This window comes from Equus asinus, chromosome 11 (assembly GCF_041296235.1).
Source record: "Equus asinus isolate D_3611 breed Donkey chromosome 11, EquAss-T2T_v2, whole genome shotgun sequence".
Classification (NCBI taxonomy): Eukaryota; Metazoa; Chordata; class Mammalia; order Perissodactyla; family Equidae; genus Equus; species Equus asinus.
Genome location: NC_091800.1, coordinates 75163800 through 75183311, shown reverse-complemented (window position 1 = coordinate 75183311; position 19512 = coordinate 75163800). Strand labels below are relative to the sequence as shown.

Genomic DNA, 19512 nt, shown 5'->3' with positions numbered 1-19512 from the left:
AGACAGGAAGCGTAGGGAAAAAGAGATGAAGAGGACCTGGTTCATGCAAAGGGACCAGGTAGAGCTTCCCGAAGGAGAGGGTGTCTCAGTGGTTCCTGAATCTTACATATCCCTTGTCTAAATTCCTCCTGGACTTGTAGGGAATATATGGCTGAGAATTTAACTGTTCTGCAATGCTTCCATGTGTATGTCACTTTTTACCTCCTCAGTTTCATCCTATGTTTGTTATGGGTTGAGACCTGTTGCATAGTTAATACTTACCAGTGTAACTAACTCAATAGAAACTGCTAATTTAGAACTTTTTATTATTTGCAGTATTCTTATAATTCCAATTTTGTCCTTCACCTACTAACAATTTGTTTTCTTTTGTATATTCTGTATAATGGGCTCCAATAGGAATGCGTGAGATACAGTCCCTGTGTCTTCAGTGGGCTCAGTCAAATGGGGTAAATTAAATTAGAAATGACAACATACTGCCTAAAGTCTGTACCGCAGGCACGTAAAAAATGCCACGAGGCAGCAAGAAGGGCCTCCCTTCACTCGGGGATGACTAGGAACGCGTCTGGTCATTACGTTAGGAGACAGGGAACTGAAGCAAACGAAGCAGCTGTGCAAATGCACGGCGTCCTGAGGAAACCTGCAGGGTCACCAGCAGTGAGCTCACAGCCATGTGCAACTGGGTGGATGGAACGACAGGAAACAGCAGCTTGTGAAAGATCATTATTTGCCACTTAAGGAGCATGATCCCTGAGTGTGCCACCAATATATTTTATACAGGAAACAATATGATCCAATCTGAGTTCCTTGGTTCCAGGGTGGAAGACAAGATGGAATGAGAAGAGTCTGGAAATAGTAGGTGACTGGAAAAGTGGAAGTAGCAGAAGAAAACAGTAATCCCAGAGACAAGCAAGGAAAATGGGGTGGGGGTGGAAGGGGACCAAGCCATGTCAAATACTGCAGAGGGATCAGGCAAGATGAAGGCTAAAATGTTCTCTGAGTCAGGCAAGTAGGGGGGCATTGCCACGCTGGTGGAAAGCAGTGTGGTGCAGGGGTAGGGCAGACGACAGATGCCATCACTTATTTTCACAGTGAACAAGGAATACCATGACTCTACGTGCCACCCTGAACTTCAAAGGAAGGAGCAGAACTAAATCCCATTATCTAGTTCTGGCCTATTAATCCTTCGAAAGTTTGCACTATTTTCATAAATAGCCATTAAAAAAATTACGGTTGACAGTAAGCTGTTGGTAACTTGTTACTTACTTTGCTGCTATAACTGCAGTAATTGGAACTCTGAACAGAGGACCTGCATTAGGTGATGCTATATCATAGCCACAGACCTTGGAAAAAGAATATTAAGTTTCAGTATCTGTAAATAAACTTTTAAAAGAGAGAGAAGAAAAAGAAAAAAAGGTGTAATATATTCACAGAAGAAATTAATAGTAAAATTTAAAGGACCTAAGCACAAGCTGACATTAATTTTCTGATGTCAGGTCACATAATTAATGGCAAATAGCCTAAACAAGTACATGGATGACAACCCTCGACTAATTCAGACTAATGGGGAAATGGACTGCCACAAAAAGTACTCAAACATTTTAAAGAGTAAAGAAAGTAGAAATAAAGATACACCAATACCTCTGTGTAATGCAATCCTTCTCTTAAGCCCCTGGGATCCACACGTATGTTTATGTGTCTACACTGATTCATGAGCTCCAAATGGCTGGGACACTGAACCCAAGATGAATTTGAAGTTAAAGCTAAATGAAGCTGAAGGGATATTTTTTCAGAGTTTTCTGGAATTAAAAAAGACCACAAATTAAAGATTAGTACTTTTCCCTTTTCTTCCATTTTAAAAAGTTTTATCTTCTCTGAAGAAAATTTAGCAAATGAGTTTGGTTGGTTGTAAAATGCACAAAGCATAGGCATCCAAAATACAGCTTACATAAAACAGTCACAGAAGTTTCCTTAAGTTTTAGTATGCTTGTGATCCACTGACATCCAACACTGCTACAACCTTAAAATAAGGAGTTTCAGTGGATATTTTTCATAACAGCATTTTATGGAAATGACTGCCAAGTAGACACTGATGATTATTTTGTTCACACCTCACTGAGCTGTGGCTCTCTTTGGCTGCTTCTACTTCCCACTTGCCAACCCAAAGCTTAGTGTTACATCCAAGTAGTAAAAGTGGGAAAGAACAGGAATTTGATGTTCTATTATCCACAATTTAATAAAACTGTGGGTCACTGAATGCCCATTTTACTGTTTTTCTCAATAGACACAATACTAACTGAACTACCACTGTATTGGGATCCTAATTACCATCAGATTTCCCCTAAAATCTTCTAAGATTTGAAACATGGTCAATTCATGTTTTCTCTTTAGAACATTAGCCCAAACAGTGTTTCTCTATTATGATACTATTCATTTGAACCATACATGTGAGCACTTGAGCTTACTGTCCATTTATTACTTACCCGTATTTTCTGGAAATACAGGTTCAATGCCAACACCATGATCTGAAGGTGCAGCCACCTGAACAGGATCTCGGAGGTAGATGCCACGGTTATTTCCAACAGTAACAGTGAAACCTAACTTATTAGCAAATGATGTATTCTGAACGAGGTAGTCATAGGCTTTATCAACCTAATTAAAAGAATACAACAGTAAGATACAAATGGTTGGGTCAAGAGAATGTCGTGTTGCAAATTACCAATCCGATTTCAATTATGGCAAAGTGCAAGCAAAAACTCAGTTTCCACATTCACTTCTCTAAACTACATGGTAACCCCAATCAAAAGGACAATTCTACCTTTTTAGACAAAATACTAGTCTGACCCCTGGACTCACCTTCCACTCCACTCTCTATTACCCTCTTATTCCCAAGTGACCAAAGTTAGGAACTCTTCCATACGCCATTATGATGTACCAGTTTTTGCCCTCTACCTTTTTGCTTTAAATTTCCATCCTCTGCACGTCCTACATTTATTATATTTCTCTTACTCCAACAAATTTGTCTTAACTACAGAATTTTTCATATCCTCTGCTTATAGTTCAGAGACGACTATGGCCAAATAATCTAGAATTAGATATACTCAATCATCATTATAACTAGAAATTTTATCCAGTAATAGCTAAGATATTATCTTAATGATTTACAACCCATTTTCATATAAACAACCATACCTGAATAATACCATGTCCTTGGGCAAATACTTCTATATTATCAGCCTTCACCGCGGTGTTTTCTAGAGCTCTTCTGACTGAATGAACTGTGTAGTTAACATCATTAGTTTTCAGACCTAAAGTCAAAAAACGAAAACAAGAAAGTACTATTAGAGAAGCTTACTACTTGAAACCTTTTCCCCTCACCAGGAGCAATAACATGTACATTCTCTGGTTTTAATGTCTTGTGTTTCAACATTCATTTTTAAGTCTTTAAAAAAAATTTTTTTTTAAACAGAACAATATGACTCAAACTGCTTGCATCACACAAAGACTTCATTCAACAAAAACCACTGCGTGCCCACTAAGCAAGGGCACAAACACAGGCTATGCAGAGGTAATATGCACGCAGGAGGCAGATACCTAAAGGCATTCGAGTGACATTTTCTTTCAAATACTGCTGGTCAAACAATATGGTCACTGGCAGTGCTTTTCAACCCAGCTGCATGTTATAACCACCAGAGGAACTTAAGCAAAAGTGACGCTGAGGCCTCACTACAGACCAATTAAATGAGCATCTGAGACTGGGTCCCAGGCACTGATACTGATTAAAAGCTTTCCTGGGTGACGCTAGGGAGCAGACAGGCTGGGAATGACTGTTCTATGGGAAGGATGTAGAGGCGCCAATCCGTAAATTTCATATTAATGACTATTGTTAGAGATAAAAAATGAGTAATATAGCATTCCTGTCCTCTCCAGAGCTCATCAAACATGTAATCACCTACGATATTGTAAGAAAGAAGCAAAACAAACAGGGAAATATGATGTTCTAAGAGCGAATCAAGAAAGTGACCAATTTTGTCTGTGAGAATCCAAAAGAAAGGGAAGCTCTATCAGAGGGACAGATACATGAGTCAGCTCTTACAGAATGCACAGGAGTTTGCAAGGCCAAAAGACGGCAGGCATGAGCAACCTTGAAGTATCTTGTGAACTTGAAAAGCACTAGAAATGAGGGTGGAGAGTCCCGGATTGATTATAGGGACACTTCTGAGGTGGCATCTTCACGACAGCCTGGTTGCCCTAACTCTGAGTCCTAGCCAGCACCAATGCCACCCTATTTAACACTGTAAGCCTCCTGCACACCACCCTAGCAAGTCCTCACTCCCTCTGCACTTCGTTGTGCTCCACAGCAATACTGACTACCTTCTAATATAATAGAAACTATTTGTTAGTTTGTTCATAGTCTGTCTCACTCAAGGGTAATATAAACTCCACATGGGCAAGTATTTTTGATGTTTTATTCACCAATTTAGCCCCAGAGCTAAAATAATGCTAGATAGTCATTAATAGTCAATAAATACATGTGCTGACTGAATGAATACACATTCAAATCATTATCATCACATAAATATTCTCCACCTTACACTTTACTCTGAGCCAGGACATCACCAATTCTACCACATTTTACCACCATGAGAGCTCCGGAAAACAAAAATATCTGTCTGCACTAAGGTAAGAAAAATTCATTCTATTATTTTTTATGGCTACTATCTGACTATTTTATGCTATGAACATAAAATTGTCTGGATACTTAACTCTTACTTACCCAAGTTTATAAATACATCATAGATTTTAGAACCAGGACTAAAGTGAACTATAAAATGATACATGTAAAATCCATTTTATAACGCCACTCCTATCTCATTAAGCAAAGTAATTAAACTGTAATTGAAATACATGTAGAATAACCCAAAAACTTACCATCACCTTCCTGGAAATGTAGAAGTGGTAGTAAAGTTAAACCATGGAGAGCACTAAGCCACGTCTTTACCTGAAAGTATCAGGGCGATGCCCCCACACGCATTGGGAGAAGACATAGACGTCCCGTTCATTAGCTGAGTTCCTCTCAATGTCCAGTTAGGAACAGAAGCAATGGCTCCTCCTGGTGCACTGATACTCACTCCAAGGGCTCCATCAGCACTGAACAAAAAGCCATTAAAGTTTGCTTATGATGGTGAAAATTGGATACACATGGGCATTCATGAAAAGGGCCACTAGTCAAATAAATTACAGTACAAGACCATGGACTATTTGCAGTCATTGGAATCAACGGGGAAATAATATACAACACAGCTATTTCTCCATCATGCAGCAATTTTTTTCCTTCAAGTGGACAAAATGTGTACGTGTGTGTGTGTGTCTGGGCTTACATGTGAAAGATATCAGGTATATGTATAGAGGGAAAACAAATGAACATCACTGCTCAGAATCCTTGATGAACGTACTTTTCTCTTGTAATAACAGAAGCTTTGCCTTTGTCTAAAGTCTAATATAGCACTGTCCAATAGAAGTATGTGGGACATATGTCATTTTAAATTCTCTAAAAGTCGCATTAAAAAAACAGTTAAGAAACTGGTGAAATTAATTTTAATATTATTTTACTTAATCCAACATATCCAAAATATAATATCAATATGTAATTGATAAGAAAAAAATGAGTTAACTTATATTCTTTTTTGTGGTAAGTCTTGAAAACCCAGTGTACATTTCACTTTCAGCACATCTCAGTTCAGACTAACCTCATGTGACTAGTGGCTGCCGTACTGGACGGCTCAAGCCCACAGAACTGCCTTGCTGTGGGCTTTGGCAAGGCAGGACCTAATGAGTCAAAGCCCGTAGAGTTCACCATCACATCATCACCAAACACACACACTGCCCTCTGCCCCAACTACAGGAGTAACACAATGGCGCACTACTTCCTCCTCCCCGGAAGAGTGGCCATAAACTCCCCAGATAGGCTGGGTCCCTTCTACCATTCTTCCCCGCAATGAGTGAACTATTTTTATTCCTGGCAAGGAATACTAGGGTAATTTGGTTCCACAATTTTATACAGGAAGCTCAACGCAATACAGATAGTAGCTTCCTCCTGAAATGGGCTGGTGGCACCCCCTTTAGTGAATATCTTAAAACAACTATTAGGTAAATACCTGTTGACTTGTAAAGATGTTCATACTGTATCATCGAGTGACAAAAGTAGGTTACAAAAATATCTGAACAGTGTGTTCTCCCATTTATGCACACAAGAATGACTAAAAGGGTGTTCAAATGTCATCTGAATGTATTCTTTGCACCAATTATATTGACTACCAATGTTCACAATGAGAATTTGGTATCTTATAATTTAAAAAAACAACTACAAGAGTCACGAATTCTGACTACTTTCTATTGCTCTCTATTAATTTTCCAGATAGTCTGTTAAAGTGGCTTATGAGAAACTATTTAATCTGTGTTCCGAAAATGGGTTCCATGAAATGTAAATAAGTTTTATTAAAATAAAAAAATAAAATTTTTCTTATTTAAACCTTACAAATTCCTTATAAAAAACCTTATATAAACATTACATGAAATTTTCCTTAACAACAACAAACACACAGACACAGAGGACAGATTGGTGCTTATCAGAGGGGAAGTGAGTAAAGGGGTAAAGGGACACATTTGAATGGTGCCAGAGGGCAACTAGACTTTCAGTGGTGAACACAATGAAGTCTATACAGAAGCTGAAATATAATGATCTGACATTTAGATAATGCTAAAAACCAATGATACTTCAATTAAAAAAAAGGATAATAACAGAAACTATCTCATAATTTTGAGGTTTGATCAGATGAACTAAAAAAAAAGTTACCTTAAAATAAAAAAAAGCCAGTAATATTTTTCACCTAAAAGACAGTACGTAACAAAAATTTGAAATGTTACATAGACATTATTTGGTAATCTGTCTTTAAGAAATATGCCATACCTGCAAACACCAGGAAGTCAAGTAAATTCTCTATGTCTGACAGTCTTTCCTGACAAAAAGGATTTTTCAAATGGTGCTACACAACATACTCCGTTCAGTGATCATTAACCAATGTTTTATATTTCCTACCCTTTCTAATAATTAAATCTAATAATCAAACCATGTATTTGCAGTAACAGACCATTTATAGTATAGTAAACATGAAATAAATTCTCTCAACTCTTAGAGTGACTGGCTTGTGAACCAGTATCTGCTTTAATCCAAGCTTCCCTCATAATTCAGGAACTCCTTGTTTTCTTAAAACAGTTCTTTAAATGTTCTACATGCAAATAAGACTGAGAAAGGCTGGCTTAAGCATTCCCCAATATTTTGTTTTTATCCTGACTATTAGACAAAACATTTCAAAATCAATCTTAGACGAGAATTAACAAGTTTAATAATACTTTCATTAACTGAATATAAAACACAAAGCCTTTGCCCACTTTGACTCTCACCCCTGGCCACTCTTATTCAGTGATGTGGAGTTTTAGGCCAGTTAGTTGGGCTGTTGAGGGCAGTCTATGGTGATGATACAGGCAAAGCTTGCTGATCTACATGGAGATCCATAGCCTGATTGTTTTCAGTGGCAAACAGTAAGAATAAACTATCGAAATAAGTTTATTTTTGAAAGAAGAAATTACCTAGAGAAGGCTAGACAGATACCCGTAACTCACAAGGTTAAATTTAGCATTACCAGATTTGATCTGATCCCAACCAAGTTCTCTAATCTTATCTTCCAATATTTCCTTTTATCTATTTTATGCTTCAGAAAAACCCAACTACTAGTTATTTCCCCCAAAAACCTTACACCAAAACCTGTTCATCTTTAGTTTATGATATTCTTGCCATATAGAACTTCTTTCTTCCATCTCTCAAAATCCTATCCATCCTTCAAGGCCAACTCCAACACCATCTCCTTCTTGAGGGGTTCCATTCAAAGGGAAATGATGGCTCCCACCTCTGTAAGCCCATTGTGAACTCAGATCATGACCTGCTGCAGGCAGTAATGTATTTGCTGAACTGAATTCAGAGTCTGGTCTCTTTAAATAATAACTCCAAAGAGGTAAAGGGATGAATTAAAATAGGCTTTATTTTCCAGAAGGTGTCTGTACCCATTGACGCATAATGAGGGATTATATAAAATAGGATTTAATATACCTCTTTCTCTATCTTGAGAAAGATAAGCAGTTCCTGGAATCAGATAAATATAGTTCACAGAGGATTTCAGGGAACCAAAATAAATGAACTTCATTTATCAAATATAACTTGCCTACTACGGACTGTTCCCAAAAACTGTTCGAAGTAGGTTATAGCTTCAAAAATGTGAACACAGGTATGTAGGCCTATAACTGGGATCCTTTACAAAAGCTTAGGGCTTTTGTTTCACCAAACTTCAAATATCAAAATTATTTCAAATGGCTTTCACTACTTTCTAAAGATAATCAAGTCCTTACTTTTTATTTAGATCCTTATCAGTGAAAGATTATGGGCACAGACATAGGAATAAACACTCAGATTAGTTATGTCATAACTGTATTTTACTTAATTATCTGTTTCCCTGACATGAGACTGTTAAAATGAAAATGCCGAACAAGCAAAAATTAATAGAAAGAACTAGTAAAATTACTGAAACTCTGCCTTTTGCCACCATGTAAAATTTAACCAAATGTTTCTAATAGTCCCATGTACTACTCTCAACCTACCTGGGGCCTCTAGAAGACCACGTGTATTGATTTGCAGGTAATTTCTCTCTCAGAGAATACTCAGCAACCATCATATCAGGAGAAACATAGGCACCAACACCTGTGGGATGGATTTCATTATTAACAAAAGGACACAAAAATGGATCCTAATTCTAATCCACTATTCACTGGGCTATGTGACCTTGAGTGAACTGCTTGATTTTCCTGTACCACAGTTCTCCCTCATAAAATGGAAAGATAAGAAAACTTAATAACCAAGGAAAGTTTACAGTGTCCCAGACATTATACTACATACCTTGCTTTTGGATATAAAAAAATCTACCAGGATTATTATATGGATTAAACATAATAATGTGCCTAAAAGTGCTTGTATGTGTAAAAGAAACAGAGGAGGAATGTGTAATGTGTTTTAAACTACAAAATATAACTTCAAATTTAGAAAAATAAAGGACTTAGTTGACTGTCTTCATTTTTAAATGACCATTATATCCAAAATTCTACCCAGAAAGTTGGCAGTATCCCACGCCTTAAAAATATTTGGCTGTAATAATGAGCAAATAACAAAGATATAACATGCCACAATCTTCTAGAAAAATATGTAGATGCAGATTAATTAGAGAGACTCTGAAACACAGAATAAAGAGATCAAACTCAGTTCCTGCATTTTAGAAATTTGGAAACATGGCCTAGAGAGGCTGGAAAAAAGTACTAAACACACACGTGACTGGCAGAGACGAGACTTAGGATCCAGGTCCACGAGCTCCTACTTCTTCTTTATAACATACACATACTCAGAGTAGAAAACTGGGCAAAACGTGTGAATTAAAGGGATTTAGGTAAACAATGCTGCTACAAAACTGAAATAATTTTGCAAAATTTAGTTTAAAATTTCAATCAATCTGGGGATAAGAAAATGACCAAATACTAAGATTGCAGCAGAGCAGCGTACTTTTTGATCCTTAGGTACCTTTCAGATCTATTTTCTGTTTCATTTTAATTTGTGTACCTAAAATATCTAAAGAACTGGAGTACACAACGGATATATCACGGGTAGGCACTGAACCCATGATTTAACACAATTACTTAAGCAAGAGGTTTTAAATTACATACAGTAAGCTATACTTGACTAAAATTTAGAAGCTATGAATAAAAGCATGTCCTATAAATCTAACATCACTGTTATTTTGAAACAAAAAATTATAAAAGGACTAGTTTCTAAACTTTCACACTCAAATGTTATTATATATCTATAACATCCATATCTGTAAACCTGTAATAACATCTGTACCCTCCATATATCTATGCAGTTATTGATACATACATCAGAAATACTGCTTGGGACCAAACAGTTTCTATAGTCCTGCATCCAATCACAAATGTGAGGACGTATAACCTTATACTGATCTCACTTAAAAATAAACTATGTTAATAATTCCTCAGACGAGGGAAACAATAGAAAGAATAAACAAATGGGACTTCATCAGACTAAAGAGCTTCTTCAAGGCAAGGGAAAACAGGATTGAAACAAAAAAACAGCCCACTAATTGGGAAAAAATATTTACAAGTTATTTATCCGACAAAGGGTTAATCTCCATAAAATATAAAGAACTCACACAGCTCAACAACTAAAAAAATCAAACAACCCAATCAAAAAAAGGGCAGGGGACATGAACAGACATTTCTCCAAAGAAGATATACCGATGGCCAATAGACACATGAAAAGATGCTCATCACCACTAATCTTCAGGGAAATGCAAATCAAAACTACACTAAGATATCACCTTACACCTGTTAGAATGGCAAAAATATCCAAAACCAGGAGTGACAAATGTTGGAGAGGCTGTGGAGAAAAAGGAACCCTCATACACTGTTGGTGGGAATGCAAACTGGTGCAGCCACTATGGAAAACAGTATGGAGATTTCTCAAAAAGTTAAACATAGAAATACCTTATGACCCAGCCACCCCACTATTGGGTATCTATCCTAAGAACCTGAAATCAGCAATTCCCAAAGTCCCATGCACCCCTATGTTCATCGCAGCATTATTTACAATAGTCAAGATGTGGAACCAAACTAAGTGCCCAGCAACTGCTAATTGGATAAAGAAGATATGGTATATATATACAAAGGAATACTACTCAGCCATAAAAAAGGACAAAATCGTCCCATTCACAACAACATGGATGGACCTTGAGGGTATTATGTTAAGTGAAATAAGCCAGACAGAGAAAGACAAACTCTGTATGACTCCACTCATAGGTGGAAGTTAACACATAGACAAAGAGAACTGATCAGTGGTTACCAGGGGAAAGGGGGAGTCGGGGGAGGGCACAAAGGCTGAAGTGGTGTACCTACAACATGACTAACAATAATGTACAACTGAAATTTCACAAGGTTGTAAACTATCATAATCTTAATAAACAAAATAAATAAACTATGTTAGGCATCATTTACTATATACTTGTTCTCTCAATTCATCCTCCTCATTCATGCCTCATATTAAAAAAACGGTATGGGTTTTATGGGCTTTTTTGCACAAGCTGGCAGCTACATACTATAATTAAGCTAATTTTATTATTTTCATCCTATGACTGCATCTAATTTTGATTTCCCATAATTCTTATTGATAGGCATTTTTTCCATTAGAGTACAGTGAAACAGACAAAAAAAACTGCATCATAGCCTAAAGAACAAATAGTGTAAGAAAAGCCACATTCACGGAACAAATGTGTTTTAACTGCTTTCTCATCATGAAGAAGAAGGGATCTTCCGCTACACCTGAGTCTTTCTGCAGGTCCCAAGGGAAGTTAAAGGTGGAAACCCACTATAAATAGTCTACGCTATAAATAGAGAGTGAGGCAAGCCTCCTTATTTATGCTGTTCAGTCAGTCTGGAAAGCCTTTCCCTTGCTCATTTCTACCTACTGAAATCCTCATCTCACACTCCTTCCAGAAAGCCTTCATTAAACTCTCAAATCAGAAATAACTGCGCTTTTGTAATCCCACAGCACTGCGGCTGTACTTTCATTAAACCACTGACTCCCACCTACTTTAAACTAGAGTAAACTCTACATTAGCTGGTCTCTACTAGATTTCGGTTTCCTGAGGGTATACTTAAGGGTTCACGGTGCCTTGCATATAGCAGATACAATTAACACTGGATTAACTGAGTTTTTCTGTTTGCTTGTTTTAAACAAGTCTACTTCTAAAACAGGAAAACTAACCTATTACACTTGACGTAGTTCCACCTGGACAACCGACTGTAGACAGGCATGGACCGTTATTTCCGGCACTTGAAACATAAATTATATTGTGCTTCCACACTGCTTCACTAATTACTTCACAAATTCTCCTGAAAGAGATCAAATTCCTTTGAACATAAAAAATTGTCCTACTTTTCAAGAAATATATTATCCTGTGAAAATATTTTCAAATATGGCTTATATAAAAAACTAAACTAAAACATGGGTTCCAAGGAGTAGAACTAAAAACAGTGGCTATAAATAAGGAGGAGTGCATCAGAATCACGCAGAAGACATTCTCAAACTAAAACGCTTAGCTTCCATACCCAAAGTATCTACACCACCAAAGTATTGTTCAAATGTATGGTTAAGTAAATTTCAGCACATCCACCATTGGCAGAACATGGAACGTACAGCCACTCCAAGTGATAGGCCCTAGTGCGGATGTACTGTAGGGAAGGAGTTATGAGGTGAGATTAAACGCGGGGCAAATGCTGGATACAAAATTGAATATATATAGGAAAATAAACTACAAAAGGACTGAAAGAAAATACTGAAATACTGGCAGTCATTGGGGGATGAGGCAATAGGTGGTAAAGTAACGTATTCAGAAAAGACTCTTCAGGGGATTCCTATATCTATTTCTGATTAGTGGCAAAGGTGAAGGAGAAATAAGGCAACAGGGAGAACTCAAGATTTAAAATCTATGACATCTGGCTTGAGAGCAAGCAAGAAAAATGTACTGGTATTAACTGAAGGAGATGAAGTTAGACCATGAAGAAGAAAATGGAATCAATATAAAAAACATATAGGGCAAAGGACACTCCAAAGTTGTAAGTGTGAAGGAAAGAATATTAGGGAAAGATGACTTTAAAAGGATGAATGTCAGAGAAGGAGAGAAAGAAATAACACTTAGGTAAGTAAGATACTGAAGCAAGAGAACAAAGGGCAAGATCATGTTCACGAATGAAATCACTGAGGATGACAGGCTGCTTGTTACAAGGCTGGGAAGGGCACGTGTCACAAGAAACCTAGAACCAGTTACCTGAGAAAATTAAGTTACTGAGAACAGCGAACCACATGGCCTGGCTTGGTAAAATTTGCATTTTGACAGGATTTTATTAAAGAGTGTCAGAAACTGGATGATAGGTATATATGATGGCTAGGTGGTGGGAGTGGGGGCAAGATGATCAAGAAGTAAACACTCTAAATAAGGTAATTTCAAGTAGTTACCATTATGAAGAAAAAAGAGGTGAGGTAACATGAGGTCAAGGCCAAGCCAGGAAGCAGGAAGACACCGACGACACTGGGAGGAGGGCTGGGCTGTGAGACACACTGGGATGAACTGAGGAGACTCAGAAACCATGAACACACACAACTAACAGTGAGTTTTGCTGGAAAAGTGTGTGAAGGCAGTGTGAAAGGAAGAGGTTTTTGGTTCATCTGTTTTAAAGCTAGCAGATTCTAGAGGATGTCTGTGTCATGATAATAATCCAGGAAAGGAGAGGGATGATGCTGGAGCAGTCTCTAAGGAGAAAAGAAATGGGAACTAGATCACAAGCGCACGAGAGACTTCTGACCTGGGCACTCCTTTATCACCCAAGAAGGAAAGGTGAGACAGCGGGGTGAGAGCAGGTCACAGAAAGGGCACAGACTTCCCCTCTGAGCGCTTCTAGGATCAGTGGAAAAGAAAGGTGTGGCCATCAGCTGAGGGAAGAAACGGGGTCTCTGAAGGTCTCCGAGGGAAAAGAAGGTGTAAAATGGTCACATAGGATGAAAAGATAAATGCGGTGTGATCAAAGGCGATGCAGAGTGAACATCTGAGATCTGTGGTCATAAATTTAAGCGTGACGTCAGGGGGGTTTCCAGCAAAGAGTGGCAGATCAGGTGTGGGATCACTTAAGGGAACGACAGGGTTTCTGCAAGTCTAGAGTCCTGTCAGGTAAGTACACCTCAAAGAGTTCAGGCTGTGGGAAGAGGAATTAGAGTGACAGATGGGCTTCAGGCTACCTGGCTAGGGGAGAACAACGACATCAAAGATTTGACCGTGGGAATGTGGGCTCGAGGTCTAGGAGACACACAGTTGTCATCTAACCACTGCAAGCACTCTTTTTCAGTCGTGATATTGAATCCAGTTATAAAAAACATCTCATACTCTTCATGAGCTAGGCTTCCACGGCTAACAAGTGTCAAAGAACACTCACCCTGAATTTGGCCAGTGAGTTGCTTCTCCATAGCTATAGTTGACAAGATCACACTTATGATTTATAACTTCTATCATCTATTAAAAAGATGAAGAGAGTCTAGTTTAGGCAGCAATTTATAGAAACAGATTAGCCAGTAAAATAAAGGCATGGAATCCCATAGTTTTCTAACCAACAATATTCTAATTCAAATCCAAATTTATAAGTTACTTCTAGGCATATGGTTGATAAATTCAAAAAAAAGATAGGGGGAGGGAGAGTAGAGTAAATGCTCAATAAAACACGAAGCTCACATTTCCAGAATGGAGTTGGGGAAGGGAGAGGAAGAGGGAATGGAATGGTCCTCATGAAATTCTAAAATTACTAAAGTAAATAAAATCTAATTCATATGCTAAAATGAAACATAGAATATTAGTTAAATTCTTAGGCTGATGGAGCAAGCTGGCTAAGAGGTCTTTTTTTAGTTTTTTTAAAGTATCTCAAAATAGCTTGCTAGGGGATTTACTAAAATGAAAAGTATAATATAATATTTTCATAACGGTTATATCAAAAAGCTTTATCCTAATAATTTTTAATAAAAAATAGTTTAAAAATGAATTAAGCACTTTTGCTTTTTAAAACAAAGTCCTGTACACCAAATACAGTTCAATGTATTCTTGGTAAACCAAGGGCACTTTATAAGCCTAAAAATACCCAAGATCATCAATCATTAATCTTCTGAGTCAACAGCTCACAAATACTCACAGCTCGTATAAGGCCGGTGCCTGTCTCCATTGTGCTTAGTCTTGTATCACCAATCTTGACTGAAAGAATTTGGGCACCAGGAGCTACACCATTCCGTTCAGGTTCTTCTGGAAAATGTCCAGCAGCTATACTAGCTACATGTGTTCCATGAGCCCCTAGACACAAAAAGGGGAGAAAAATATTCTCACAGACCCAAACTTTTAACCATTCAATTCAATTTGCATATTATTAATCATGATAAAAATAACTGAATAAAAATACACTCTCGAGGCTGGCCCCATGACCCAGCAGTTAAGTTCACACGTTCTGCTTTGGTGGCCCAGGATTCACTGGTTCAGATCCTGGGCACAGACCTACACACTGCTCATCAAGCCATGCTGTGGTGGCCTCCCATGTAGAAGGACTAGAATGGCCTACAACTAGGATATACGACTATGTGCTGGGGCTTCAGGAGGAAAAAGAAAAAAAGAAAGAAAGAAAAAAAGAGGAAGATTGGCAACAGATGTTAGCTTAGGGCTAATCTTCCTCACCAAAAAAAAGTATATATATATAAAATATATATATTTATATAAAAAACACAAATATATTTTTCTGATCTTAATATCTAATGGTATATTATCTTAAGTCTTTTATCAATAATTCACAAAAAATGAAACTCTTTGAATTACATACACTATTCTGCTACTCTGGATTCTATCCTCTTCATTCAGAGAGAAAATGCAAGTCAAAAAGTGAGAGGGGCTGGCCCTGTGGCCGAGTACTTGAGTTCTCGCACTCTGCTGCAGGCGGCCCAGTGTTTCGTTGGATCAGGTCCTGGGCGCGGACATGGCACTGCTCGTCGAGCCACGCTTAGGCAGCGTCCCACATGCCACAACTAGAAGGACCCAGAACGAAGAATATACAACTATGTACTGCGGGGCTTTGGGGAGAAAAAGGGAAAAAAAATAAAATCTTTAAAAAAAAAAAGTGAGAAAGTGATTGCAATATATATATAAATGACAAAGAGCTTATATCCAGAACATAATCTTTCAAATCCAAAAGAAAAGGAGAATCCAAAAGGAAAATGGGGCGAAACACTTGAAAAAGAATTTCACAAAAGAGGATAATAAGGAAATGGCAAATAAATATACGAAAAGATGTTCAACTTCATCAGTCATCTGGGAAATGCAAACTGAAGCCATGAGATACCTCTTGCTAAAATTTTGAGGCTGACAACAGCAACTGTGGATAGGGATGTGCACTTACACTGCTGGTGGGGCTGCAGACCTGCATTTTGGAAAGCCCAGCACAAGCATATCCTATGATCCAACAATTGCACTTGTAGCTATACACTCAACAGAAATGCAAGCACATGTACACTAAAAGACGTGCAAAGATGATTGTGGTAGCATTGTTTGTAAAATTCAAAAACTAGAAACAACCGCAAGATCCATCAATAGTAAATGGATACATAGCATATTCATAGAATTCATTATTATATAGCAATAAATATGCACTATTTCCACATACTATGTAATGAACACACAAAAATAAGGTTGACCTAAAGAAGTCACACACAAAAGGATATATACTTAATAATTCTATCTATATAACCGGGAAAACACTACATTAGGTTGAACTATGTGAAATTACCACTATTCGATCATCTCTGCCCTACAAAAACAGCAATATCGGATGGTTCACACTAATGTGGTGATAGAAATCAGGATAGCAGTTAGCTCTGGGAGGAGTGGGGGGTAGGTTAAGTGGTTAGAAAGAGGCATGATGGCAGCAGCTCAGATAGCATTTTATTTCTTGACCTGGCTGTGGTTACACAGAAGTGTCCACTTTGTGATAATTCAATGTGTGTACAATTTGTGATTTGTATATTTTTCTGTACATATGTTATATATCCATAAAGTAAAACAAAAACACTAGACTCTTTTTAAGTGAAAAAACTTCTTAAAAGACATGGCTACAGAGAAATGTCCCACCACTGTCAGATAAACAATAACACAAGTACAATGATAAATGACAACCGACACTGGGCTTTCATGTCTGGGTGACATCAGAGTAGCTGGAACTCCAGAAGCGAGAGCACATGACTCTTCCAGCTGGGTCTGCTGCAAGGCTGACTCCTGTGCTCTAGACAACTGCTGTCGTGCAAGAACATGGGCCCACTGTTACCACTTCTTCCATTTTTATTTTTCCCAATAAAAACAGGAAATGGATTTTAATGTAATCTTCTCCCCCAAAAAATACCTTGTTACCATTACCTACCAGTTACAGGGGCTAGAGTTTAGCAGACTGACCACCCCACGTATTGGTGAGGATATGGAGCTCCTGGAGGCTGACGCTGATGGCAGGAGGGTAAAAGGGTGCAGCCACTTTTTAGAAGCCCAAGAAGAAGGGCTTGGGAGTTTCTTAAAAAGTTAAACATATATCCATCATTCCCAACCAGTTCTCCTCGATATCAGTCCAAATTAAATAAAAACGTATTTCCACACAGAGACTTGTACACAAATGTTGGAACAATCCAAATGCCCATCAGTAGGTGAATGGATCACTACACCTCAGTGCACCCACATGATGAAAGATGCCCCAGCAACAGGGAACTAGCTTATTATAATAATAATATTGACAAATTTCAAACCATTTTGCTGAAATAAAGCAGGGGGAAAATATTTTTTTATTCTACTTACATAAAATTCTAGAAAATTCAAAGCAATCTAGAGTGACAGAAAGCAGTTCAGTGGCTTCCCGGGGATGCGGATGGAGAAGGGCTGGATTATAAAAGACAAGCAAACTTTTGGGGGTGATGGTTATGTTCATTATCTTGACTGTGGTGATGGTTTCCTAGGTATAGACATGTATCAAACCTTACCAAATTTTGTGCGTGTGTATGTGCGGTTTATTGTACTTCAGCTACATGTTAATAAAGTTGGGGAAGGGGCGGTGGAGTTAGCTGCCCTACCTCATTCTCCTTGTTCCCTCCCCTGAAGTAGCCACCACCCTGAGGCTGGTGTGCACTTTCTTTCCATCTCTTTACCAAATATACACACATATCCATAAACATTATACAGTATTAATTGGAATGTTTAAGAATTTTACACAAATGTTTTACCGATGTATTTTTTCATTAAAATTTATGTATTTGAGATTTATGCATACAGGCATATGTAGATTTATTCATTTTGATTGCTATATAATATATTCCACAGGATGAGTAATGTGATTTTTTTAGAAACTTGTCCTTTTGTTGATGGGTATTTAGATAGTTTCCAACTTTTTTGAAATTACACAGAATGGTGTGGTAAGGACCCTTTTACCTGACTCTCTGCATTCATAGGTGAATTTCTCAAGGGTTAATATCTGGAGGTGAAATTACTGTGCATAAGATGAATTATGTTGATGGATTTTCTGAGGGTGGACCATGTTTCTACTCTTGGAATGGATCCTACATGGCTATGACTTTAAAACAACATCATGCCAGGCAATCAAATCACATCTATTATTCCAGACCTAGTTCTTCAGTTGGGATTTCTAAATTCTCTATAAGGCTGCTGTTGGCTGTAGGAATTTATCATCTTACCACTTCATAAATTTATCTCTAGTAGGCAAATCTGAAACACAATACCTCCGCTGGTCACAATGGAGAGCAGGTTTCCATCATCATATATATTAACAGAGTAATTCAACATCTCAGCTGTGCCAAAAGAGCCATATTCCTGGGCCTCTTTGTAGTTTCTCAAAACAGTAGATTTACTCAAGTCCCCGTCTTCATTCGAATCAATGCAGGCTCTATAAATTGACAATAAAAAGTAGATAATGAAATTTATCTATTTTCTTATCTTTCTAAAAATCATGTAATATTGTTTCTCAGCTATCTTCTTACTACCCTTTCCATTTCTATCACAGCAGACACAGTAATTGCTTGGTTTAGATTCCTGTTTCATAGAGTCAGCAGTAAAGATTAGCTAAGACAGCTTACAGGACCCAGCCCTTAAATAAAGCCATATACAAAGGGCTTTATAAACTGTCCATCACAAAACTCCAAGCAGAAAATCTTCTACCACTTAAGAAAGCTTAGCTGAGAGCCTTAGAATAGCTTAGGATGATTCTGACACACAGCCTAGGCCTTACTTTCTGCTGCTGCTTCTAGAATTGCCTTCATGAATCTAACGGCTTATGTAAGCTCCTTGATAGATGAACTATACTGAGGCTTGGTCCCATAATTAGAACAGCCTTAGGCAAACGCTTATTTTTTAGGAAAGGCATTTTCTACAGAGTTTTATGGTGGTCTTCCTGTCTGCTCTTTTCCCATTTTACTAACTCTTCAATTTTTTTTATTAAGATTATGATAGTTAACAACCTTGTGAAATTACAGTTGTACATTATTATTAGTCATGTTGTAGGTACACCACTTCACCCTTAGTGCCCTCCCCCCATCCTCCCCCGCTTTCCTCTGGTAACCACCAATCAGTTCTCTTTGTCTATATGTTGACTACCACCTATGCATGGAGTCATACAGAGTTCGTCTTTCTCTGTCTGGCTTATTTCACTCAACATAATACCCTCAAGGTCTATCCATGTTGTTGTGAATGGGACGACTTTGTCCTTTTTTATGCCTGAGTA

The 19512-nt window shown here is 37.8% G+C and overlaps 1 protein-coding gene across 4 annotated transcripts in view; it reads right to left on the bottom strand.

The window, feature by feature from the left end:
* The window catches only part of TPP2 (tripeptidyl peptidase 2), a 76347-nt gene that overhangs the window by 29955 nt on the left and 26880 nt on the right, over positions 1 to 19512 (bottom strand). For all 4 annotated transcript variants that reach the window (XR_011506643.1, XR_011506644.1, XM_014839439.3 and 1 more), the window contains exons 6-15: positions 18515 to 18678; positions 14899 to 15053; positions 14155 to 14231; positions 11933 to 12060; positions 8710 to 8809; positions 5000 to 5148; positions 3190 to 3305; positions 2481 to 2649; positions 1639 to 1796; positions 1264 to 1340 (exon numbers count right to left, since the gene is read on the bottom strand). Coding sequence is in view for 2 of the 4 variants with exons in the window: in XM_014839439.3 (XP_014694925.1) it covers positions 1264 to 1340; positions 1639 to 1796; positions 2481 to 2649; positions 3190 to 3305; positions 5000 to 5148; positions 8710 to 8809; positions 11933 to 12060; positions 14155 to 14231; positions 14899 to 15053; positions 18515 to 18678 (1293 nt within the window). In the remaining 2 variants the exon portion in view is untranslated. The remainder of the gene's footprint in view (positions 1 to 1263; positions 1341 to 1638; positions 1797 to 2480; positions 2650 to 3189; positions 3306 to 4999; positions 5149 to 8709; positions 8810 to 11932; positions 12061 to 14154; positions 14232 to 14898; positions 15054 to 18514; positions 18679 to 19512) is intronic.